This window comes from Sturnus vulgaris, chromosome 7, assembly GCF_052056855.1.
Source record: "Sturnus vulgaris isolate bStuVul1 chromosome 7, bStuVul1.hap1, whole genome shotgun sequence".
NCBI lineage: Eukaryota > Metazoa > Chordata > Aves > Passeriformes > Sturnidae > Sturnus > Sturnus vulgaris.
The window spans coordinates 22530482-22556667 of NC_142249.1; the positions used below are offsets into that span (position 1 = coordinate 22530482).

At 36.6% G+C, this 26186-nt stretch overlaps 1 protein-coding gene across 4 annotated transcripts in view; it reads left to right on the forward strand.

The window, feature by feature from the left end:
• The window catches only part of STK39 (serine/threonine kinase 39), an 84080-nt gene extending 61595 nt beyond the window's left edge, over window positions 1–22485 (forward strand). For all 4 annotated transcript variants that reach the window (XM_088168087.1, XM_014890905.2, XM_088168088.1 and 1 more), the window contains 4 exons: window positions 1057–1109; window positions 2958–3026; window positions 17088–17152; window positions 20992–22485. In XM_088168087.1, the coding sequence (XP_088024213.1) occupies window positions 1057–1109; window positions 2958–3026; window positions 17088–17152; window positions 20992–21066 (262 nt within the window). In that variant the 3' untranslated portion in view covers window positions 21067–22485. The remainder of the gene's footprint in view (window positions 1–1056; window positions 1110–2957; window positions 3027–17087; window positions 17153–20991) is intronic.
• The last annotated feature ends 3701 nt before the right edge of the window (window positions 22486–26186 follow it).

Genomic DNA, 26186 nt, shown 5'->3' on the forward strand with positions numbered 1-26186 from the left:
TTAGCATGCAATAATAGATGTAAGTCACAGCTGAATATGCCTGCCTATTGGATTTAGTTTTCCCACAGCAAGTCTTCATGGCCTGGTATGCTGAAATACGAGCTTGCTTACAGTTTCCTTGCTGAGGAGAATAAGGGACTGCAGAACACATCCTGTTGCTGTTAGCGTTTCAAGTGGATTGAGCTATTCATTAGAAAAAGAGCAGGCTACAGCAATTAGGTTCCTCCCTGTGCTCAGCTGACTTGTCATTTCCAAAAATGAGATGGCTGTCTGTTTTGCAGAGGCTAATGTTTTGTTGATGGAAGAAATTATTAACTAAACCTGAATCTGTAAATATGCATGGGATGGAGGTTTGGGGCACAGTATAAGGCTGTAAAGGAATTCTTTGAGATTGCTATTAATTCCCTTATGACTGTGTCACACACACTGAACTAGTTAAAACTCTCTTTGTGGCAAGCAGGAAGACAGGAAACCTTGGGATTTAACATTTTACTGCTCACTTTATGTGTAGGTGGAACCTCACTGCTGATACAAGGATGGTCAGTGAAATAATTTTTTCACTTTGAGTAAACAATTTACCCTTTTATAAACACTGTGCATCACCACTACTTTTCAGCATGTAACATTTGCTGGATACTTTGTCTCTTAAACATCTTTGTATAAATGTGACCTCAAATGGGGAGCTTTAAGTCCAAGTGAATCTTCTGTTCTTGGAGGATAAGGTATCTGGCTCAAACTGTGTTGAACTATTAGAGTCAATATGGCAGAGCATCTTTTGAAGATGAAAAGGAAAAATATTTATCAGAGGACTTTATTTTATCCTTTATGTTACTGAATGCATTTTCAACTTAAGCATATTTTTCTGCTAGTTTTCCCAAAATACTGCCATGAAAATGCAGTGGAGTCGTTCCAGTCTGGGTGCTTTGGGAGAGCAGTATTTTCAAGGAAATACATGCTACAAAAATGTGGTTGTGCCAGAGGTATTCTTGGGTATAGGAACTGAATAGTTGTTCTGTTCTTCATTACATTTTAATGTATGCACTGACTGTTTTTCAGGAACTCCAGGAAAGAACTTAATGACATACGGTTTGAGTTTACTCCAGGCAGAGGTAAGGCTCCTGCAACTGAATTATTCTCTTACTGCTTAAAAAGGCGTTTCAGAAATGGATTACTGCTTATGGTTAATGCAGACTGCCTCTCTGGAATGTTTCCTACTGTGCAGAGCTTTATATTGAACCTCAGTTGAGTAAGAATTGCAAATGTATGTAAATTCTAGTGGCAAGGTTGCATAATATATATATTAGAAGACTTTATTCACAGCATACTTTTATCAATTTCATGTCTTATTGAAATGATCTATATGGTATGTAAGCTCTTGCCTAGCAATATTTTTATTCTCACATTTGGAAAACATCGTAGAAAATAGAATATAGTAGCCATAAAAGTGTATGTGGTGATGGCAGTAATATTAAAGTTTCTTTCCCTTTTATAATAAAAGAAAGTCTATTAACGAGTATAAAGTGCATGCCGTTTTTCAAATGCTGCCTTCAGCTGAAAGTTGAGCTGTATCTCTATCTGTGGTATTATCAGCAGAAAGAAATTCTGGTATTGAAACTTTAAACTGTACTGCATACTTATAGAGCTGTAGGCTTTCCGGTGCTAAGAGCTGTAAGAACTTGCACAGTTGCCTCTGTTTGAAGAAAACCAAGTATTACTGGGATGAAATGCACAGAAGGCTAATATTTTGAGTAAGAAGGTATCATCCTTGTTAAACTGCAACCCTTTGAACTATGAACCTATTTTATATTCCTTAGAAATCAGTATTCACTTTATTTTGAGTAGCCTTCAAAGAGCTTTCACCTAAAAATAAATCCAGATTGGAAGAGGTATCTCTTTCACAGTAGATAATAGTATCTTTCATGTGCAGTAGTTCTGTGCATGGATATATTCTGTGTTGTTTGCCTGCTTTTCTCGTTGATTTGGGCAATGAGTGAAAACAGAAGAGGCTTGTTACTTAATTGGGCAGAGAACATCTCGGTTTGCCAAAAGAATTACTTGGGAAGCACTTACTTAAGCCGTTTGAGAATTCCTACTTGGTCAAAAATAAAGAGGATAGACCTGAACTTTTTTAATGGTCAGTCACTGAGGCAGCCAGAAGGCAGTTGTGCTTCTCATCTCCAGAAACTGCAGCTGGCTCACCTACCTTGCTTTTCACCTGTGTGTGAAGAAATGATAAAACTTTGTGTAACTGCCTCAAAGCATGAACTCCATTAGGGTGTTTGGTGTTGGGGCCACATTACACTTGAGACTTAGCTAGAATTTAGGTTTGTTCCTGCTGTTCTGCCTACTTACATCTAAGCCTTCTAAGGTCTTTATCCAGGGCAATACTAGTCATAGGACTTTGGAGTTAACCCACTCAGGTACAGCAGTTAATAGAAAATCCATCTAAAGCTTTGAATTTTCTGAGTCACAATACTTAAAAGCTATTTAAAACCTGGGTCTCAAAATAATGACTGTTCATGTAAGTCCTTTACCCCACTTGTAACAAACAAGAAAGCCTATTCACCATGTCTCTGTCTAGATATGCAGAACAATGGAGGGCATAAAGAAAACAATGAAAACCATACTAAAGTATTGTTTATTTCCTTGGTTGTGAAGATACTGAACTTGTGAAATGTGTATGAGGATGTAGTTAGATAACAGAGAAGAAATGCTGGTGGCCAGGAGAGGTCTGTGGGGGGTTTGCAATGAATCAGTCATTACCTTATGTGATTTGCTGTGCAGAGGCTGAGAAGATAATTATCTTTTTTCTCCCTAATTAAAGATAATTTTGAATTCAATCCTATCTCCATGTGTTTTGGAACTAAAATGCATATTTTGTTAACTCGCATTGGATGACTGGTACTTTTTGTTGTTTTTGTGGACTCTTACACGTATTCCTTTCACCTTTTGGACAGACACAGCAGATGGCGTTTCTCAGGAGCTGTTCTCTGCAGGCCTGGTTGATGGCCATGATGTAGTTATAGGTAAATTTCATTTTTGTTTGCAATTATACTCTTGTGACAAGTTTGTGTTAAATGGATATGAAAAAATGTTTTCTCTGATGCTGGTTTTCAGAAAATCTTTTTTGTCCTAATTTTGCTTTCATGTATGCATAGTTCAATCAACAAGGCAATTTTGATATCAGTCCAAGGATGGCTTTTGGAAGTCAGAACACTTCAGTGGTTTGAGAGGGGTGATATAATATAGTTATATATCCTGAAGGATTATTGACAATTCTATGAGAATTTTTGTGATAACGTCATTTTTTTGTTAAACAATAAAATGATTTGTTGGATATTGCAGAGTATGCTTTGGCACCTCTGAAGTTAGTAAGTCTTCTGTTTGGGTTCATAGAAGGAGGAGCAAGACAATGTTCAGGACCTGTGGAAATTGCATCTAGTGGTGTTATTTCTGTGGTAGAAAAAAAAAAAGGTAATCAGAAATGTTTTCTGATGGCTGCAAGATGTTTCTTTATTTTTCTATTCCATGCATAGTAATGCTTTAATTTAATTTTTTTTTCTTCTACTTGAAATTCAGTGCCTTACAAAGATGATTAATTTGGACGTGCTTATTTCTCTGCATCTTCTTCCTTTCTTGTGAATGCTCAAGACCAGTAGATGTATAGTCAGCAAAATCAGAGGGAGATAGTATATGCTAGATTGGGGACAACTGAATTGAGGAATACAACCAAGTCAATTTTTGTGTTGTGGTCAAGAAAATTCTTATCAGTAGGTTAAGATTTCCTTTCCAAACTCCTCAGTGGTAGGGAGAGTGTTTTACAACTCCAGAAGTTCATGACTTGCCTGGAAGATTATCTAAAATCGTTCTCACTTCATTTGCAGTTAAACTCCTTCTGAGAGAAGCCAGTACTTTTTGCTTTTGCATGATCAGAATACAGATTAATTCCAGCTGATCTAAGAACTAAAAGTCCTATCTGATCTTTTACCTTTATTTGTAAAGAAAAAGTATTTTAGGCAGGCTTGCAGATGGTACAAGCTGTAGGCACTCTTAAAGTGGCATGGTTATTTTAAGGGTTCAGGAGGAAGAGTTGCTTGGCCTTGGTTTATTGTCCCTTAAACGTCCAGTGTGAAAAATGTCATTACCATACTGCTGATAATATTTTTGGTAGAATTTTCATTTAGAAAAAGGACATTTTTTCTGACTAATAAAATAATTGTTATTTGTTGGCTATTCCACCTGCCTGGGCAATCAGGTGGCACTCTGAGTCACAGCTGGTGATGCTGCAGTGCAAGTCCTGCTGGGACACAGTGAGAAATCTTTTCCCTTCTTCGTTTTCCCTGTGATGCAAAATTCTCATTCAGTGCAACATATCAGTACTTCTGTGAAAATGGCAGCATGAATGGGATTTGTTATCATTCTGCAAGGGGCATGATAGGGGAAAGGCAAATGAAAATAGATGTCCTTCATGTGACAAATTCCCATAGCATAGTGATAGCATTTTGGTTCTTGAAGAAGCACAAATATTTAAAGATTTTCCCTAGCAGGCTTGATTAGAGACACTGTCTAGTTAGTGATCAAAGTTTACTTCTTTTCTTAGTCCCTGTTTTGAATTACATAAGACTTTGATTTTTAGGATTATGGTGGTTCCTTCTGTATTTTCATGTTTTATCTTTTATTGTGGTATTAAAAAAAACTAAGGAAATAAAATGTCTTGTATATAATGAAATGAATCAACTTATATTCAATTTCATTAATTTATTTTCAGTTTATATTAATATTTTTTATATGGTGGATTTTTTTTGTTATATAACTTACCTCAAGCTCCACAGGCTCAAATTCTTGAGTGAATTTATGTTATAATCTTGTATCTGCTTCATCTGTGAAGTTTTCAGATATGTTTGGACATTGTTACCTTCCTAGAAAATTACTTCAGATTTCACATTTTACTGAAAGAAGAGTTCTGCAAAATGTGACTTTGCTTTTAATTAAGTAAAAAATTAAATTTACACTTCATTAGAGTATTTCACTTTAACAGTGCAATCTTAAGCATTTCAGTTTAAAGCCAGAGGTCATATAAGAGAGCAGATGGTGCTTAAAATGTAAATCTGCTTACAAAACTAATTTTCTGTGTAAAATTATGTTAGCACCTTGTTCACTCAAAAGGTTTAAAATCTTTCTATATAGAAGAAGAGAATAGTATAGAAGAGCTTGGTTAACCTTCTTCACCAGAAGAACTGATTCCGTTAGTTTCCAGATTGAAAGCAGGTGATAAATTACCTTTCATGTTTCAGCTGAAGCAGGCAGAAATTCAGCCTCTGTAACCTGAATGAAAACAAGGTTCTGAGATAGTCTCATGAAAGCTGTTCCTGTAGATTCTTTTCATGGATGTTGAAGCATGTAGAGACTTGGAAAAAAGAAGGTGAAAATACTTGGTTTGATGTTGAACTCAACAATTTGTTGGCATAATGGTTGATCCTCTGAAAAGACATTTAAATAGGAGTCAGTAAAAGCCGTTGTGGAAAGTATGGCCGTGACATGTGTGAGCTGAAGTTGTTAGTGTATAGAATTTACCAGCTGGCACATTAAGTTCTATAGAATTTACTTCTAAATGTCAACACACTTCACCTTTTGAGTCTTGCTGGATTTGCTTCACTTAACACAGGCTTCCCAGGAAGGTTTCCTTTCTGATGTCCATTAAGTTCTGCACCTGTAGCTGTTCTGCAGAAAAGGAAAAATCCCAGCTTGCATGTTTGGTTTTGGCTCTGATTGGCTGGTTTCTTTTCCTTTAGCATTGTTTCACAGAAGGTCCCTAGATAATGGGAATTGGAACAGAGAATTTGTTTAAAAGCAAACTAGAGTTCATGTTTCCAGAGGGTATGAGCCTTGGAGCCAGTAGTGTCTTGCTGATGAGGTATATTTATGCAATACTGAAATATCTATGTTAGATCTGAAATACTTTCAAAATTCCTTTTGAGATAATATGTCTCTGTATGCAATACATGTATATTGGCTGGTAAATGTTCATCAGGTAATGTTTCATTATATTTTTGATACCATAAGGAAAACTCAAATCATATCGACAGTCAATTCTGTTGAAAATCACGTAGTTGCAGTCCTACTCCACTGGAATATACAATGTGCATATAATTACAATGAAGCCATAGACTACAGTTAATTTTCTGGAGTCCTTGCTTAAATTTCTGAACGTGAAGGTGTATTTATATTTATTAAATTGCAGTATATACATAACCACCACCCCCTTCCCTTCCTGAATACTTCTTAAATAAAAGCCTTGATGACCATGCCATCAAGAAATGTGCAGTTGTCCTGTACTATATTAATGCACCTTTTTAAAGATGTGTTTGACAAAAAAGTATCTCTGAATACATTGAGCATCATGGAAGATACTTCTTCACTTTTAAATGCATGTCACATAAACTACTGCTAAAAGTCTTTGATGTTGGAGATGTCCACTTAGTAACCAAAGGAAAAGTTTTTAGTCAGTTAAAAAAAAAACTTCCTGCTGAAAGGCGTAATGTGTTTAGAAGAACCACCTGAAAACCCAACAGATTGTATTTTGTAATGAGGTCATGTTTTGAAAGTAGCAAGCTTTTTCATCAGCAGCTTGAATATTTTCTTAAAAGTGTGAATACAATAGATGCCATAGTAGTTTGATACAATTACTTTGGTAAGTATACAGAATTTAAATTGGCATCTAGATTTACAAAGAAAGCTCAGCATAAGCTGGATAGGTTGTGGATAAGTTACTGGCTGTGAATTCAGAGAACATGTATCTGACCAAATCCAGAATAACATGATTTCTAGGGTTGTTAAACAGTAAGTAATATATGTAACATAGTATAGCAATAATATAAAGTTAAAATTAATCACAGTATTAAAGCATTTGAAATTGAAACAGCTGTCTTACAGTATGGTGTCTGCTGATGCTGAAGGTACTTTAATACCAACATGGAACAATGAAAAAGCACCAGCACAGTTTGTTAGTACACTTAGCTTATGGTGGCACTGATAATCCACATTCCTAGAAAAGCTATGGACTTACACAGTGAATATCCTTTTGCTTTCCTAGGTTTTGCTCTGTATTTGCTTGTTCCTCCTTTGTCTTGTTAGATTAGTCATCTTTGAAACTGAATGAAGTGATGACTTCTGTTCAACTAATTCCAACTCATCTTACTGCAGTCGGAAAATGGGATAGAGCTGCATGAGTGGAAAACATACTGCATATATTTTTGTGTTGAAAGAGCAGTATAGGTTGGGTAACTGGAATAGCACTACCATTTGAAGGCACCTTAGGTTTGTCATTTAATATCAGTAATGTTTTGGGATGCACTGGTTTTTGTAATATTTAGGAAATTTTTTTAGAAGTTGTTTTTTTTTTCTTGTGGTTCAAATTGAGTGAAATAATTGAATTTTTAGTTAAATGTATCACAGTTTTATTTATTCCAAAGCTCAGTGTACTCATAGACTTTCTAATGATAAAATGCTTTCACAGATTCTTACCAGTTAATTTCAACTAAATTAGATAGACTAAATACTTTGTGTTTACTTTTCATATGCTATCTTAGAAAGAAAACATATAGATTTAATGAAAACCTGACTATTTTAAGGCATTTTGTAGAAGCCTATGTGCCTTCAATATGTGTACATAACTCAGTACCTCTTTAGCAAGATATGCAAATGCTTACAAGTGGAAGAATATCTCTAAAATCCCCAGGGGCTTAAATAAGGACTTAAATATTTCAACACATCTGGCTCATTTAGAGCTAATGCACTGAAGGGTGACTTACACTGATAAGACTGCCGGGACTTGTGGAAGCTCGAGGTGCACCTGCAGCTAATGAGTTTTTGTGTCTAATTGCACCTAAGTTATTTTAGACTTTCTATGTTGGATTTAAAAGATGCACTGGAGGAGTGTATTGTATGAAGCTGGCAGGTTTCATGGAAGTTCCCCCCATGGTGAATTTTCGTTGTGGTGAAAACACAAAGGTTCAAGGTGAAAAAGAAAGTATGTTAGGTGAATATTCACTGTTGCTGTGGTTTATGGCAGAACTATAAATATGTGGTATAAGAAGTTCTCCAAGTGTACAAATTATTCTTCACACATGCATATGTGTGTTCATGTGTCTTAGTGAATGTGCCTGTCTTACAGCCATGATAAAGTAAGTAATCATTTTTAGTTATTTTAAAGAAAAGAAAGGTAGAATTGGCAACTGCCTTCAAAGAAAGTTCCTTTTTTCAACCTGCAGTCCACCAGTTCCTACTTAAGTGTGAAAATGAGAAATCCATATGGTTCTTAGTAGGATTTGTTTGAGTTTTGCCTGATACAATAAGTGAAAAAACCTCTGCCCCTTAAAGATCTGAATCAAAGTTTCAGGACTTTCCTTTCTAGCTAAGAAGAAAACAAAAGAAACCAATTGTGATTTTGAATCAGAAATTGCAAAAGCAACAGTGTTTATAATATTCCCGTTTTCAATAGTAATTTACTTGCTGTTCTTTATTTCCTTGGCATTAACTTCTATGCCAGGGGTTAGTATGTCAAAATAAGGATTTATTGAGGTTCTTCAAACTAGATGTATTCTATTTCAGAACCTAACTCCAGCACATTAGGGAGTCTTTTCTAAATATATTCTTCTTGTTTCAGGTTTCAGATACAAGGTATTGAAGTAGCCTGGCTGCTATTTCATCTTCTTAATAGTTTTGTCAGAACATTATTTATAATTCATAGCTGAGCTTGGGACAGGAGGACTTGTGAAGATCTGATAGAGAAAGGAGATTGCAAAGTAATAATATGCATAGTAAACTATGACCTGCCTTATTTCTGCATAGACCCTATATTTCAAATCTAATCCAGTGTGATGAAGATACTTGTTAGAGCTGTCTTCAATATCTTGATGATTATCAAACTGTTGTCAAAACCTGTGTCTGAAAACTAGCACTTGATTTCTGCATTCAGTCACAGAGAAATGATTTCTTCAAACTAGTACTCTCATTCTTTTGTATAGAGAATTTAAGAGAACAATTTACTGTAATATCTCAGGCTTGTTAAATAACCCTACTAGCAGTGTTGGGCAGCAGGTCTAAATTTTTATTTTAAATGTTCATTTGAGAATAGACTGAGGTTTAGAATGCTCAGGATCATCAAAATGAAGGGGAAGTGATGAAATATGTATATTCTCATCCCTCACCTTCCTAAATGATTACTCCATTAGGCACATGAAGAGTCAAGGTCTGAAATAGATAAGTATTTAATTATACGAATATATTCTATTTATCCTTTCAGAAAGGAAAGTAGAATATCCTTTTACTTTGTTCACTTATCCTTTTAGTTTGTTTTAAACATGCAGCGGTTTCCCTAAGCATTTTTCACATCCTCTACAGGAAGAAAAATCAATTTGAAAGATCAACCACTTTTTTTTTTTTCATGAGTTTCTGGGAAAAGGTACAATTTTTCAGTTGTATTAATATTTTAATTTATCAATAAAACCAATTGTCACAGTTATTGTATTTTTCCTTTTTTTGTTATTTTTCCTCTTATCACTGACTGTAGAATGTAAAATGTTTCCTGGGGATCAGATATCCATATCAAGTAATTGAGAATTCAGGAGCTTAATAATGTGTTATTGGAATTGATATAGGTAGATTTCTAGCACTAACTTATGTCACTTTCTATTTGGATGCAGTACTCCTGTTTCATAAAATATAATGCTTCTGTTGGGTGTGAGTTTTTCCATCAGTTACCTAAAGAAATATTACAACTTGTGTATTACTTTTCCAATTCTCAGTTTTCCAGTGTTTGCCTGTGACCCCTGGATATCAATACTCCATGTTAATTGATCTTAATGTGAAGACACTTGGGGTCTGCTGTTATTTTCTAAATGTGTTGAGATATTTTTTTTTCAGCTTGAGCAAGGGTAAACATTTAAAGTCGTTATTTGTGGGTAGAAGTCAATCAGGAATATAACACCCTGATGTCTCTGCCATTCCTTTGAATAACCTAGGGTAATTGGTTAGTTGTTAAAGTTTTGGTCCCAACCAAATCTCTCTCTGGGTTATTTTTTGTTGTTTGTGTTTGTTTGTTTGTTCATTTGGGTTTTTTGGGACAAGATAGCCTGGTGCCAAATGCTGATTAATGTCCGTAATGTCTAGAATGACATGAACCAGTCTAAACCTAGGATGTCTGTATAGAATAAAGAATTAATACAGTATTGGGGCTCAGAACTCATATGAACCACAGAGCTCAAGTGGTGTTAATAATTGCTTTAAATTGTGGGAAGTGCAGGTAGAAATTGTTCACTAGGATCCCTGTTCACTGGGATGCTGTAGGAGACCATTTTCAGTCTCCTACACAAACACAAAGCAGTGTTCTTTTCAAAGCAGAACTGCTTTGGCCTTCTGTTGTCCTGTACTGCTCTCTTTAATTTGTGTTTTCTGATGGTGAGGCTGCAAATTGATCTGTTGGAAATTATCATAGTATCAAATGTTGAAATGGAGATAATTTCCACTGTTTTTTATATCTACTGATTCAGCAACACACTTTAAGAGTTCAGACAAATCTGTGATCCTTAATCTCCCTTTGATAAATTCCTAGTGACAGCCTCTTCATAAATAATACATTTCTAAATGCTTTTAATGTCTCTGCCATATCAGTGTCCAATAGCTTCCTCGGAAGAGAAGCCAGGTTTGGTGTTGATCTTTCTGTTTTCTTTTATTTTTTACTACAAGAATCATGTCTAGGTCCTTGCAGTCCTCTAGCAATAAACACTTGCTAGTTAGCTGCCTTCAAATGCTTTAATATTTCCCTTGCTACTGAGCAACATAAACCGAAGTGATTTTTTCACGAGCATCCTGAATGGTTGGACTAATGGAATCACATTACACTTAGGTGAACTTTTTGATCTGTCTTTGAAGAGCCCTTTAATCTTTCCAGGCAGACAGTTGGTGAGCTGTTAGATAGTAAGACAGACAGAGATCTGGAGGGATTGTTACCAAAAGCTCTAAACACTGGTAGTTTTCATTGCTTGCATAGTATACTATAATCCAATACTAGCTAGGTTCTAAACCTTAGTTTTGACTTTGTTCTGAACTTGCAAATGCATGAAAAACACTGTCTAGTATGAAATATAAATGAATGCATAGATTGCAATGAACATCTTGCAATATGTGAAGTGGCCTCAAGAGCGTGCATAATACATTCAGCCTTTTGGAGGAAAACCCTACCAGCAGCTGAATTTCTAGGAGTGGTAATTCCACTTAAAGTATTCCCTGCTACTCAGGCACCCTGCATCCTAAGACCCATACAGGAGAGCACAGCATTAATCCTCAAACTCCCAAGGCAGTTAATTATGGTGAGCTCCATGTATCAGATGAAAATGGTAAAATAACTGCCTACTGTTGGGGAAGAGGTAATATTTGAAACAATCAGCAGGAAAGCCAATAAATCTGTGGAGGTTTGAGTTTATCTCCTCTAACAGCCATACTGTTGATGAAGTAGGGAGCAGTTGAAGGTAGCTATTTTTTTATAGACATAAATAATATTTCACTTTTAACTTATTAAAAATATTTTTCATTTTCTCCTAGGTTATAATTTTTCTCTTTTTTTGGTGGCAGTAATTTTGTGCCTGAATAATACTTCCCTTTCCTCATATCTGAATTTCAAGATTACAATATGCAATAGCTTTGCAAACTATTGAACCTAAGCATGAGTTCATGAGCTATTTCCGAGGTTGCCCATCCATTCTTTGCAAAATGGAAAAGCAGATGAATCATTATTCTTTTGAGAGCACCCCAGAAATATCATTTCAAGCTTTAGATTCTGCTTGTGTCTGTGTTTATGCCAGATGGCTCTGACTTAGTTGGCTGGGTGGGCATTGTACTGGAAATAGTTTAACTGTACTTCATATAGCTTTATTTACTGTCTCATTAATTTTAACTTTTCCAGAAGTTTTCCCTCTTCAGAAGCCATTAGGGTTAAATTTTGTGCCGTGTTAAGAATTTTAAGTAACCAGAGAAAGAGAGCTTTGTCACATCACAAGACCAAAACAGCTTTCTGAGACTGCCCAAAGTGTGGTTATTCTCTTATATTTGTAAGATCTTGAAGGTGGCCTTTTTTTGTTCTGTTACCTCATATCAATCACTAATTTAAAAACTGTCATTTGTGTGATTGGCCAAAATTGTAATATAGCAAAGAGTAAGTTATTTGTTTTATATACATGCCAAAGCCTCTAGTTATGTGGGGTTTTTTATTTATTCCATCTGCAATTAGCATCCTATATTCTGTATATTTATATGCTGGGTTTGACCTTTTCTCCTATTGCATGTTCTGCAAGTGCAGACACTTATTTTGTCAGAGTGGCACAACCATTTGTCACTGAGCAAAACCTGCAAAAGAACCTGGAATGATTTGTGGTGTGTAAGTTGATTACATGTCCTTCAGAAGCCTTCTGAAGAAAGCCAACAGCACCTCATTTATTGTTGTAAACAACAAAAAGCCTCTTGTTCTAACTGCTGCTAATGTTTGAAGAGAGCTTTTGCTCCAAGGCATGATCTGAAGTATACTCTATTTACCTGAGGTTACTGCTGGCAAAGATTTTTCCATCACCACTTAATTTTTTCTTGTTCATATTTCTTCTTCTGACTTTTACAGGTGCATGGCCATAACATATTGAGAAAACACTCTGTGAAATAAAAGTTGAGTATAGAATATCTAGGTCTTATAAAAACAGTGAATTCCCAACAGGATTTTAATTATCAATTAGCACTGCTTGCAGGCAAGCTGATCTATGAATTTCACAAGTACAACATCCAAGGCATGACTTCAGAGTATTTCAAAGAAAAGTGGCTCTGTCAATAGGAACTGCAGTATACTTAACTTAGAGATAAGGTGTAAAGAGACATATATTTTACAATTTTCTTCACTTTTCCAAATAATTTAAGTATCAGTGGAGAAAAAAATTCCTGCCTTTCTAGAAAGTGCTAGTGCAAAACTTCACTTTAGGGAGCGTGTTTCTGTATTAAATTGACTTTGTTCACCAACTTGCAATACAAGAATTTTTGGGACTATGGGGTGGGAAAAGGTAGTGAGAATGGGATGGTTGTTTTCCTCACTATTGTTTGCAGGTGTGATTGAGTTCATTTAGAAACTGAGCATTTAGAAACTTCAGTCTTATTTGTCATATTTAAACCAAATTAGAACTTTGCATGTGAACTGTACTAGGAAGGTTAGTGAGTCTCAGCCTTGTAAATAATTTCCCAGAATGCCTAAATCCAGTAGCTGGGGAAGGGTTTTATCAATAAAGCCTAATAGATCCACTTAAAAATAATTGTGTTTTTTACTTGCCTGAAGTCACCAGTAATTCTGCATAGGGCTGAACAGTAACAGCAACTGCTTGTAAGTGAAAGCATTCTTTACTGTCCGGAGTGTATGCCTGGCATGAATTTTTTGGTGTCTTTGGGGGAAATTTGCCTACCTAATGGTCCAAACTGTGTAGGTTTAGTAATAGTCCTAAATCTTTAGAAATGTATTTACAGCAGTGGTAAGTCAGTGATATTTACTGCAAATGATAGCTTAGTTTCATTGCGTTTAAAGTAGGAAGAGTATTCAACTGTAGAGTATGTTGTTGTATTTATAATTCTGAGGATGTCTTCACTGTATGGGATCCCCAAACCTTCTGGAGAAATAATTGGAAGGGACTGCAGGCATTCAGGAAGGACTTTCTCCTGCTTAGATGACTTCTACTGCCTGTGCTGCAGGCTCTGTTTCCAGTGGAAGTTAGCGGAACTGGGGATGCCATGGACACCTGCAGTTTGTGGGTTATGTTTTCCTTAGGTGACTTCATCAGGCTCCAAAGGATTTCAGTTACCACTTGAACCCAGATCTTAAACATTTTAGATGCAGAGGGACCCATCCAAAGCTGTGTACTTGCTGAGGTCCTAGAAGGTTTGGCTTGCATTGAGGTGAAAACAGTAATGATTGTTTCATCCCTAAAACTAAAAAAAACGTATTTTAGAGTTTCCTGAAATACTGACTTTAGGTATCCAAATTCAGACAGTTGCCTTTAATTTTTGCCCTTGTGGTCTAAATAAGGGCAAGACCTAGCAAAACAAAAGCAAGGAGTTAGAAAAATGAAAAAGATAGCAGCAGGATGGTATGGTTTTGCTACATAAGTATGTACAAATACTTGGCTCTTAGTTGGATATAATGACATATGCTTTCAGATATTGCAGAAGGAGTGGGCTTTTGGGAGGATTTGCATTTGTGGTGGCTTGATTGACTGTGATTAATGACATTGTTTTGGCTAAATTATTTCTATTGCCTTTCTGTAAAGGCCAGAAAATGTAAAACACAGTACCAAAGTCAGAGGTGAAATGCTAGTTGTACTTGAAAATGCTGAATATGTACAACTAAAATTGAAAAGATCTCTGTGTAGGAAACTGCAGGTGTGACTATTTGTACTGTAAACTTGTATTCTAATATTATGGACTCTTTATAGGTCTGCTCTCTCATTTTCAAGCATAACCTGAAAATATGTGACATTTCTCCCTTAAATCCTCCTAATCTTCTATTTGATTACACATCCCACTCTAGCTATGGTCCATCAGAAAAACAAACAAAAATAGCATATTTAATATGTAAAAGTTTCTGGCTTGAGTTCATATTAAAAGTTAAGACAAATGAATAAATAAAATTGTGTCCATGTAGCCTTTTCCTGAGCACTGTTCTCAGCTTTCTTGAGGCATGATAACCATCTAAAATACCAGTCATTTCTGATACAGTGTTTAAGTAACAACAACAACAACAAAGTAATTAACATTAACTACTTACATATATTGAAAATCTAATTTTGCTATTTTTACTCTTTGGAATTTTTAATCTCTTCCCTGGTAAAGAATCAATCAGCAGCAGGAAGGGTTTTTAAAGACTTTCATACTACCTGTGATATCTTGATGCCTCTTACCCAACTGTATGCTAGTTCATGTGTGCCAGCACATGCCGGCACTTGAAGCTCGTATTTTTGTAACATTTTATTTAGGTGAAGTTAGAAATCTTTGGATTTAGGACTCAATGCCTATCTGTTTTTTTAGCACTGTCTTCATTTCAGTGAAGCCAGCTAGAGAATGTGTTCTTTTTTTAAGATATGGTTTACAGAGATTTGGATAAATCAGAGATGCTCTTGAGTACATGATCGTATTTTATAAATTTTTAAAACATAAAAAATTGAAGCTATTCTATCCTGGCTTCAGGAGATATGAGGCTGAATGTTCCAAAGATTCTAAATATTAATTGTAATGAAAACTGTTATATGTATTTGCATGTATTTTGTCAGGCAGGAGGTACTGCAATAAAATTGACTTAAAGATTGTGGAAGTGAATTTTGTGACTAAAATAAAAACTGTTTGTAATTGCTAGAATAAAAAAGTTTATGAATAGCCAAGCTTTAAAAATGGAAAGACATCCTATTGTAGTGCCTGTAGTTGAGTTCATTTAACTGTGAAGGTTAATTCTTTTCTTTACAAAATGTACCTTATGCTTACTTTTAAGTCCTCTTTTTAGTTTAAAACATGCTTTCATTTCCAGTTAAATTTATTACACGTGTATGAATAATCCTTGATGCCATTTTAATTGTATAAAGAAAATGAGACCCACAGAAAACTGATTTGCATTTAACAGTGGTAGATTGGCCTAATTGTTTACTTCTCTAAATTCCCTTGCTAGATACTGTACTTCCCCTGTGAGGTGAATTTCTGTTATTCCACAGATGATCAGGCACAGTGGGAGTGAAAATGTTGTCATCACAATGTTAGAAGATGGAGGAAGCAGAAACCTAAGTTTGTAGCAGTAGGACACGAAACGTGCAAATGTTTGGTGTGTATCTTCCACCATATGGATTATGTGGAGAGAGTTATTTATGGGCAGCACCTGCTTTCTTGCTTCTCTGCTTTATGGTACACACCAAGTCAGTGTACTAAGAAATGTCTGCTGCTAAATACCTGTTCATTTCCTTTTTATAATCTTGTTTAAAGTGCTCTGCCAGGTGTGAAATATTTATCTGATACTCATATCCTGTTGGTGACATCTTGTGCTCATACATCAGTCTTGAACAAAGGCCCTTGATGAGTTGGTCTGATTTAGTTCAGAATCTGTGACTGTGAGAAGTTGAGGAGCCAGTTTAATAAACCTACAAAGCTGAAAGCAGACGTTGGGATTTTTTGGGTCAAGATTATTGGTAGCAATATTGTTAAAACAGACCAATTAAAAATGTAACTTTCGTGTCTTGATAGAAAAAGTCTTTATTAATTTCCTTCATTCTCCTCTGTTTTCAAAGAGTAAATTGTTTCCTTCCTGCTATTTCTGTTACAGTGTAGAGCTTCCTTTTCTGGACACTCAAGTTCTGTTCATTCAGTTAAAATGTTTATTGCTGTTACTTGACAAATCTTGATCATGTTTTCTAAGAGAGTAGTTTGAAGATCAGCTCTTTTTGTGTCACTCTCATATTTTAACTTTTTTTTTTTTTCTTTTCTTCCTAGTGAGCTGTAACATATCACCTAGAGTCTGTGTTAGTGCCAGCCCAAAAAAAGGGAGAGAAGCACATGCATAAAACCAATTAGAGGGGACAGTGAGCTCAGTGTTCTGCTAGAAGCTGATGCTGATAGTGACCCTGGCTATAGCAGAAACATGATATAAATCATGCCAGCCATCAACTTGTACTTGGCTGTGTGATTCTCTCATCTTCCTTGCACTTGCATTTGTGTGACTGTTAACTGTTTATGGAATAGACTAAACTAAAAATTAGTAGGTTTTTGGTTTTTTTCTGTCATTTGGTTTTCAGGCAGATTATCCCCCTGAATCAGTTCATAGTAACAAAGTATCAGCGACCACAAAAGAAAGGAAATAGGATTTATGGCAGCTCAACTGCCCTCTGAAACAACAGCTAGAGAGTGGTTAGATGATTCAAGTGATAATTTACAGACATGTATTTGTGTAGAATTAAGTAGAAGATTCAACAAAAGGCTTCATGTGAAGTTGAATGCAATTTTCTGTAAATCATATTTTTTGTCTTTTACAGTTGCTGCTAACTTACAGAAGATAGTAGATGATCCAAAGGCCTTGAAAACATTGACTTTTAAGTTGGTAAGTAAAAGCATCAATGGAAGAAACAAATAAATTATCACAATATTCACACAGAGTCTGGATTCTATCTCAGTTACAGCTATTTTGTTGAATAAATGTGTCGACAGATAGTGTCTGAAATTTCCATATATTAGAGAAAAAGATTAAACCCCGTTTTGAGAGGACAGCTCCATAACTGCATGGGGAAGGAGGTTCAGTAACACAAGTTCTGAGGAAGTCTGAGATTTAGGTGAGAAGCTGCAGTAAGAAATCCCCTGGGAAGAATTGCAGGAACAAGTAAAGCAGAGAAAGCTGTAATAGCTAGGTTAACACTCCTTCACCCCCACCCCCTTAGTTTTGCCCTCGCTGAAGTGTCCTCTGCTGATGGAAATATTGTTCCACTCCCATTTTTCAAACACCTGCCCCCAATTTTCTTGCATGCAGGTCACCTTCTCCACTCCTTGCTTCTCCTTAGTTCTTCTTTTCAACCTTCTTTCAGTTGACCATCCACACCTGCAAGTTGGTCTTTCTCCCACTGTATTTCATTGCTGTTTCTCCACCTCCTTCTATCTTTTGTATATATGTCATCAGACCCTGGGTTGGGGTTTGGGACTCTTTTCTGTGCTGCATTTTGTACACTGAACCATGGGTCCTTAATTTTGGTCAGTTTTGATCATAGCATGATAGATTTAATATTAATAAATTTACATTGCAAAAACTTGAGTCAGAATTGATGTGCTGTGTTTGTTTTCATTTCTTGTTAAAATTAAGTTGAAAAATGTATATACCTGAAGCTATTGAATTATTAGTTATCTAAATACTAATTAGCTTTAAGTACCTTTTGCTGAGAGTGACTCAGTCACACGAGAGACTAGACTGAATGTCTATTAGATAAGTAGGTCTCGAGAATCACAGCTTTGTTTCTAAAAGCAGCTGCTGCAGAGAGCCATTTTTAGACCTAATTGATGATGATATATTAATTCAGGACTCTTCTTCCCATGTCATTCTTTATACAGATCTGAGGATTTTAGCTGACCCGTTTGAACTCATTTTTCCTCTACAGTCTAGTAAAATCCTCATAACTTCCACATTCTTTGTGAGAAGAGGTTGGGGTAGTGGAATAAAGACATGTAACTCAAATTCTTTTTTTTCTCTGGCTTTTGCTATAAATATAGCTTAGAAGCTGATGCCTTTCTTTTTGCAGCTGATCTGTGCTCTTGCTGTCTAAACATCTGACTTGGCTTTATTGTGTAGTAAATGGCATCTCACCAAGAGTATTTAGATAACAGATACTCCAGAGGCTCTGCAGAAGCCTGGGTCTCTCATTCCCACACTTAAAATAGAGGCTTGTAATGTAATGTAATATCCCATAATATCCAGGTTATATATGTTGAAAACAAATCCATTTTAAAATTTAGGTTTGGATAGTTTTTTCTATTTTTTGGTGATTTATTGCTGGGGTTTAGTCAATGTTACATAGAATTTTGGGTTCCAGTGAGTGAATGCTGCTATCATCCTGCTCCTTACCATAATCAGAATTAATAGACAATCCAAAATCAATGTCTTTGTCCCTGCTGTAGGTAAGTTCCACTGGATAGGTAGGAATTCTGGAGGTTAGTTTTTAACCTTAGTTTCTTCCTCATACTTTTGGCCTAGGTTTCCTGCACTAGTTCCTATTTTGACAGGGAAAGACCATAACAAGAAGTATCCTAATTTTTCTCCTCGGATTAATTTAATATATGCTATGCTTCTGTCTATTTCTGTATTGTATAGTGAAGTTGCTAAGTGAATTGTTGCCTATTAGAACTCTTTCATATCTGTATGCACTACTGGGTCTTTGTTATCTCTTAGCAAGATTTCTTGCTTAAAGGTTGCTGATATATTGCTGGTATATAATATTTCCATTCAAACAGCAAGCATGTTCATCTTTGGGGCGAAAAAATAACAGTTTATGTCATAACTACTTTTGTCTTTAATTATTACCGAAATAGTAAAGAAAAATTTTAAGGTGAGATGCCTGGATGACAGGGGTTGAATTCTCCCTCTTGCATATTTTTAAACAATGTGTCTTTGCTCTTACAATGATGTCATTCTGCAGAATATATATAGCATTAAATATCCCCTAGTTATCTTGGCTAACACAGAATGAAAACTTCCGTGTAGGATCCAGCTGTCCACACTTTGAGAACGAGGCTGCTTTAATACACAAATAATCTTGGAAACGCTCAAGGAAACACAAAATTATTGCACAAAGCATAACTTGCTTTTTGTGTAAGGATCTCACTTATGAAAAAGCGTGAAAAAACCCCATTAATGAAAGAGTGTGTTCAGTCTCTACTGAATACTTCTATGTTGTAGTTTGTATATAGTATTTGTATTTATGCTAAGCACAAAGTCCAAGTTAATAGATTCCAGGTGCATTAAATAGATATAAGATAGTATTTATTGATAAGGAAGGCATTTAACAATCTATATGCATCTAGATATGTTACTTAGCATGGCTCTGAGGAGATTGATAGCTAGCTAGAGTGTAGAACAATGTTAGTAGTATTTGCACTTTTTAGCATTAAATTTTAAGTGCAAAAAATCAAACTCCATTTATTTGGTAAATTCCCAATCCAAGCACCATTCAGATATCTGAATAGTAACCAGAAATTATGATCTCAGACCTTTAACTTGTTGCTTCTGTGGAATAAGAGCTGTGAAATACTATCTAAAGAGAGACCTTCTGTTCTCTTTGTCTACTCAAAGTAAATTTGAAGCAGTAGCCTGATGTAATGCTTCCACAAGTGTCAACACAGTTTATTTCTGTTCATGAAAATTCAATGTATTGTGTCACTTAGTGCTCCTTGTATGCACAGTCTGAGAGCTCTTTACCTTATGGTGCATGTTCATGAACCAGTTCTATTAAAAGCTGCAACTGCTACTAATGCAAAAAAAAAAAAAAAAAAAAAAGCCTTTTTGTAGGGTGAATCAATTGTTCTGTTGGGGATATTTTATGATATGCAAAAGCATCTGAAGGCATCTGTCATAAGTAAGTTAGCGTCGCACACTTTTTAATCCAATTCTATTAATATTTTGACAAATCTACCATACAGATAAAAATATTTAAACCCTTTTATTTAAAACGTCACTTTTGTCCTACAGAAGCAAATTTTGTGTTTAAAAATCAAAACATAAAAATATTTTGCCTCCAGTATGTTTTTTCTAAAACAGACCTAAAGTAATAGTTTAGTCCTGAGCAAAGTGTTTTTACATTCTTACTGTTATATATGAAAAATGAAGTGATCACTTGTGCCAGGTTGTTTTGTGACAGGTTTTACTGAAGAATCTAAGCTGTAATGTTTTAAGTACTAAATTGTAGGGTCAGGAGGGAACTGTTATTTTGCAAATATTTGGATTTACCCTTTGTAGACTGTTTCAATTTCTTGTTTAAAAATTCAGCTTTTGGTATTCCAAACTAACTTGCTGGCTGGATTCAAGAGACATTTGCTGTGTACAGCACAGTGGTAAAAAGTGGATTCTACACCTGTATATTAGATGCTCTTCATGAGTGGAAACCATTTACTCCCATGAAAAAGCAAATTTGGCTCCAGTCTGGAAAGTTTGGTTTAAAGATTTTGGGTATTTCAGTGTCCATTTTCCAGTATTTTTTTCCCTAATTTTTAATATTGACTACAAGAGTTTGCTAAAATTAAGGATAAAATTGGTTGATGCTGACAGAGGCCACATGAAGCAGTCTGAAAGCTTTCCTTCAATCAAGCTGTTTGCTGACTGGGCGATATGGGGAAACTTATATCCTGGCTGTCAAATGCTCCTTTGTAGCACGATATACTAAACATTTCTGTTTGTACTTGCAGGCCTCTGGCTGTGATGGCACTGAGATTCCTGATGAAGTGAAACTCATTGGTTTTGCTCAGTTAAGTGTCAGCTGATCTCTGTCCCTTGACCCCAAGCCGAATTGTGAGATTGCGAAAAAGCCAGCTTAGATGCAAAGGAAAAATAATGCACCACACACTGAGTTCTGCTTCATTATCTAGCAATTCACAAGGTCAGAACAAGCAAAGCCCACAGCTACACCGCTGCTGTTAACGTTCAAAATGCTCCTAAATGTCTCTTAGCAGTTGATTTGGAATCCCCCTAAGTGAAAAGCCTGTGGAAATGCACTCAGGTGGCTGTATTTATTGGTTACAAAAGGAATTTTCTATCAAGCTTACTTCTTTCATAGACTTTGACTGATACTATTTTACCTGTACTTGTTGTTAATAATACTGCCTCTGTTCTGTTACATTTAGAAATTAACATACATATGAAAGTTTAGAAATATTAGCCAAACTTGAATTCTAGTTTTAAAAATGACTGTGAATTTTATTTTTCATATATTTATGCATTACACATACTAGTAATAAGAAAATTATTTGACTTGATTATGTGCTATTTGCAGTTAATCTCCCACTATTTAAAAAAGTTTCAGGTACGTCTTTGAAGTATTTGGTAACTTCTAGGGGTTTTTTGAAATAATTTGATTCAGCATTAGCAAGCTTTTGTTGGTTGTGTGTCAAAAAAACAGTCCACAAACTGATCATCAAGGGAGTTGGGAGGTGCCTTGCAGATATTAATGTTTTAAGAATGTGCCTGAGGCTGCTTATATAAATAATCTCCATTTTCTAGAAGTACCATACATATGGTACAATATATATAAATATATATAGTTATCTGAGCAAGGAGGGGATGTACAGTAGCAAAGATATTAGAGTATTTTGACTATGCTTTATTGGGGGAGTCTATCAGCTAGAGCTACTGTGAACTGTTGTTAAGGTAGAACACTTACTGTGTCCATCTCTGATCTGACTTACCCTTAATGATAGAAACCGGTTTCATACAGGTGAATAAAAACTTGAAGAATGGAACTGAAGCTTTATTTGAAGTTCTGCAAAATACCAAGGTGGAGTGAAATTAATAGGGCTTTGTGCAATGATCAAGTAAAACTCTGTTACAAAGAAAACACTTCGACCCAAGTAGTCCTCTGCTTAACCTGTGACATAGGTGTTGTGGAGCTAGGGAACCTTAGAAAGACTTCCACAATTGAAGATTTATTTCTCAGAGGTTACACTTTAAACTACTTCCTAGTTAATCCTAGATAAGTGGCAGCTCTTTAATGTACTGAAAATGGCAAATATATATTGTTAAGAGAACTTATTTATAATGCCTTGTCATAATCGTTGAGGTGTTCTAGAACTATTTGCATACGACTCAATGTAATCCCATCCCATTCTACTGTTTACATGATGATTACTCCAAGATGACTGCAAAGGTTAAAAAAATAAAATTAAAATAAAGATGTATTGCACAAACTGATTTGTATTTTGAATTTCCATGCTCTGAGCGGATTACAGAGTTATTACAAAGGGCTGCTGCCCTTACTTAGTTTGGGAGCAGCAGCTGGGCAGGAGAGGACATGCTGCCCTCGGGGTAGAGGTTTGCTTTGGCACCTTGTTCTCCAGGGCTCCATTTTTAAGGCTCCCAAGGGGTTACTTGAAGAAATCGATGGTTTTGCCGGGGCAGGCCCCATGTGCTGCTGGTTTGTGTGAGCGGAGAGCGGGAGGGCCCGGGTGGCATCGGCGGCGCAGGTGAGGCCCGCTCGGGGCGCACGGTGCCCGCACCAAACTCGTCCTGGTGGGCGAGCCCCGGGCTGGGCTGGCTCTTGGCAGGCGTGCGGCTGCCGAAGCGCAGGGTAAGTGAGCCTTTCCCCAGGGGCCCGGGCACTCTCTGGGCACGGTGCCGGCCATGGCCGGGGGTGCCGGGCAGGGCTGGTCCCGGCGGGGCTCCGGGCCCCGGGCAGCCCCGGCCGTGAAGGCTCCGAGCGCAGCGCGCCCGTGTGTGGGGCAGGCTCCGAGCTGGAGCTGGGGCTTGATTCACCTTTGTGCCGGAGCGCGAGGAAATAAACAAGGTACCTGAAACAGACACACGCCAGTGACCCAGGTGGTATAACTTGCAGCACCGCGATGGAGAGGGGCTAAATTCTGAGCATTGCTGTGGGATTATTTTTGTGTGTTTTAATGTACATTTCTCCAAGCATTGCACCGTTAGTGACCGATTCACCTGCAAAATAGTTAGCTGCTATGGTACTTTCTCAGACGAAGTGAATGTTCAAGGAAGCTTCTTGTTTTTACTGTTCCAGAAAAAGAAGTGGAATATATATAGAATATATATTTGGATGAAAATCATGTTTGCTATACATCTCTCCAGAAGCTGGGAAGAAGTGTTGGGATATGAGTAGCAACTGTCAAAAGTGCTCATCGTCTGTGCTGGTTGGGGCTGCAGGAGGTATCTAAATAAAGAATGTAATGCTTTAATTGAGGATGTCAGCAGTATTGTACCAAGATAAAGCCGTAACAGTTGTTGCTCATATGTGGTCTAATGCAGGAACATGGTGATGCTTCTGTGGTTCAGTGAGGCAGAAAATTCGTGTGGCACTGTGATCACAGCTGTGTTGGGTTTTAAAACTTTTTTTCTTGTTTTTACTGCTAAGATACTGTGTATAAATACAATGTGAGCAAATGTATTTTTAAAAAGGTAGAAAGAAACGTGATTTAAGTTTTAGTGTGTCAAAATGACACTTATAAGTAGTTTATACTTTTAGTATATACAGGTTAAAAAGAAGATGAAAATAGATAGTACATTGCAGTAGAAAGCAGTGAGCAAGCTGATAGAAGTAAATAGCAAATGTAATAGCAATTTGCTTCTTTAATATTATTATATATACATCCTGTGTTGAATAATAAGGGAGAAAACTAGCAGCTATTCATTTGTTCACGTTTACATGAAAAGTGTTTAGAAGCTGGGTGAAGTTCTTATATGTGTGACATGACTTGCCCCAAAATAGTTGTAGCGCTGGTGTTGCTGGCTACAGCACCAGTCTTGTTTGAAAGAAAAGGTCTCTAATTAATGAGGTGGAGCTGGAACAGGGGGGCTACCATGTAGCTGTCTCTAAGGCCAGGAAAATAGGGCTTAATTAGATGGTGCTAAAAATATAATTATCTGTATCATGATTATATGCTAGTGCCTGCAGCTGGGCACTTGCAGGCTCTGTGGGCTGATTAATGTCAGTGTCCGTGGAGCCAGCCATGCCAGTGTGCTGTGCTTTAGCTTGCTGAAAGCAGCTCTGTGGACTGAGATGAATGTCAGTCAAAACACAGTTCTGCATTTATTAGTTTCAAAGTGTTTGGATGAATATAAACATAGACTTTAGCGCTGCACAAAACCAGGCCTGGAGACTAACTGCATGTGTAAAGGAGTGGGAGAGAAGGGACATTTCCAGCCTTTTATCTCGTGGGATTCCAGCGTGGGCTTTAGGCCAGGAAAGCTGTTTTCTCATGCTGGCAACATATGCTTTTTGTGCCAAGAGAACGGGAGCACATCCCTTCCTTCTGACAAGTGCTGACCTCAAATCTTCCCACCAACGTGTACAGAGTTGTGCATTCAAACTGCAATTCAGCTAGCTGGTTGTGATAAGTATTGTTTTCTAAAATGTACTATCACAATTTCCTCTACTGCCCTAGAATACCCTTTGTGAGTGGGAGTGGAAGGGAAATAAGTCAGGAAACATAACTGAATTTTCTCTCACCCATGTTCTCTCCTGAGATAAAGATGCGTGCCTTTTCACAGCTTGGTCCAATGTCACATCTCCCATTTTGAGGCTTCTAGAGCAATCCTATGAAATTTGATTGTGAGGCATCTCTTCAGAATGTTTTTAAACACTGTTATTTCTCTGAGAGGGAATGCTGTGTGCAGCTTGTAAATGGTGTGCTTCCCCCTCATGCTTTTCTTTAATCAGAGATGTTTTCCTTTTTACCACCTACCTCTGCATAATGATGTTGAATGGTGAGATTGGCCTGTGCCTGAAATCAATTAAGTCTGATGAGGAATCTGACACAGACCTAAAACACTGCTAATTGAGTGCATTGAAAATGCTGATTTCTGTTTAGCAGGGAGCAGAGGATGTTGCTGCCCGTTCCCACCTTACCCTCCCACATTTTATCAAAGCAGCAAAAAAACCAAAAGAGAGACCTTGTTGATAACCAATAGCAGTTGGTGTATTTCTTCTCTGAATCAATTGTGATAGAATTTTATTGAGTCAATTGTGGGTTTTTCTGTTGCATCAAGTGGGCAGCCTTTCCACTCTCTTGCAATGTACTCATGCATGTGCATGCACAAAGAATGCTAATTATTTTGAAATGAGAAGTTGGAAAAGCATTAGGAGCTTACATCTTTGAGTTCCCTGTGCACGAGTTCTGCTAATGAACAGCTAGGTTTACTCAAACCACAAAAACTCCAGCAGTCTGGTTTCCTCACGTTGTATTGCACAGTGGCCCAGCTGATGAAATAATCCAGGCATATTAGTTGAGCATTGTGACATTCATTTTTCCTCAATGACTAAGAGTAACATTGCAATGCACATAAAAATGTGATTTTATAGCTGCTTTATGATTGTTAGATTGATGCTCATCAAGCTGCTTTCATGGTTGTGTTCATCTGTGATGTTGAATCAAACTCAGTAGTTGTGAAGTTGTCTGCTGCTAATAACATTGGGAATATGGGCAATGGTGGCTCAGTGAGCAATTACAGAGACATGGAAGAGTATGCGGTAAGAAGGAAAAATATAATTTTCCCTGCATAAACCAATCGAGAGACAATCATGTTTTTTGGGACATGCATATTTTGCTATCTAATTTTGAAGTGTGAATTTGAAAGGCTGTGCTTGTTTATTGTCTCAGTAAGGTGTAGAAAATCACTTATGCAAGTGGATGTGTTTATGTAGAGGAAGAGCTATACGAAATAGAATTGGAGTAGATGGAAAATACATGCCTTTAGTCAATTTTTCCCCATAGGTAGGCTTCTAAGAATTAATAAAAACCAGCTATATTTCGAAAAGGGAGATTTATTTATTTATTTATTCATTTGGAAAGAAACCAAATTGTTACCTGATTCTTTTTAATCCATATAATCATTCAGACTCATTAAGGAAAGACACATGACTAGGATTGCTGAGGTT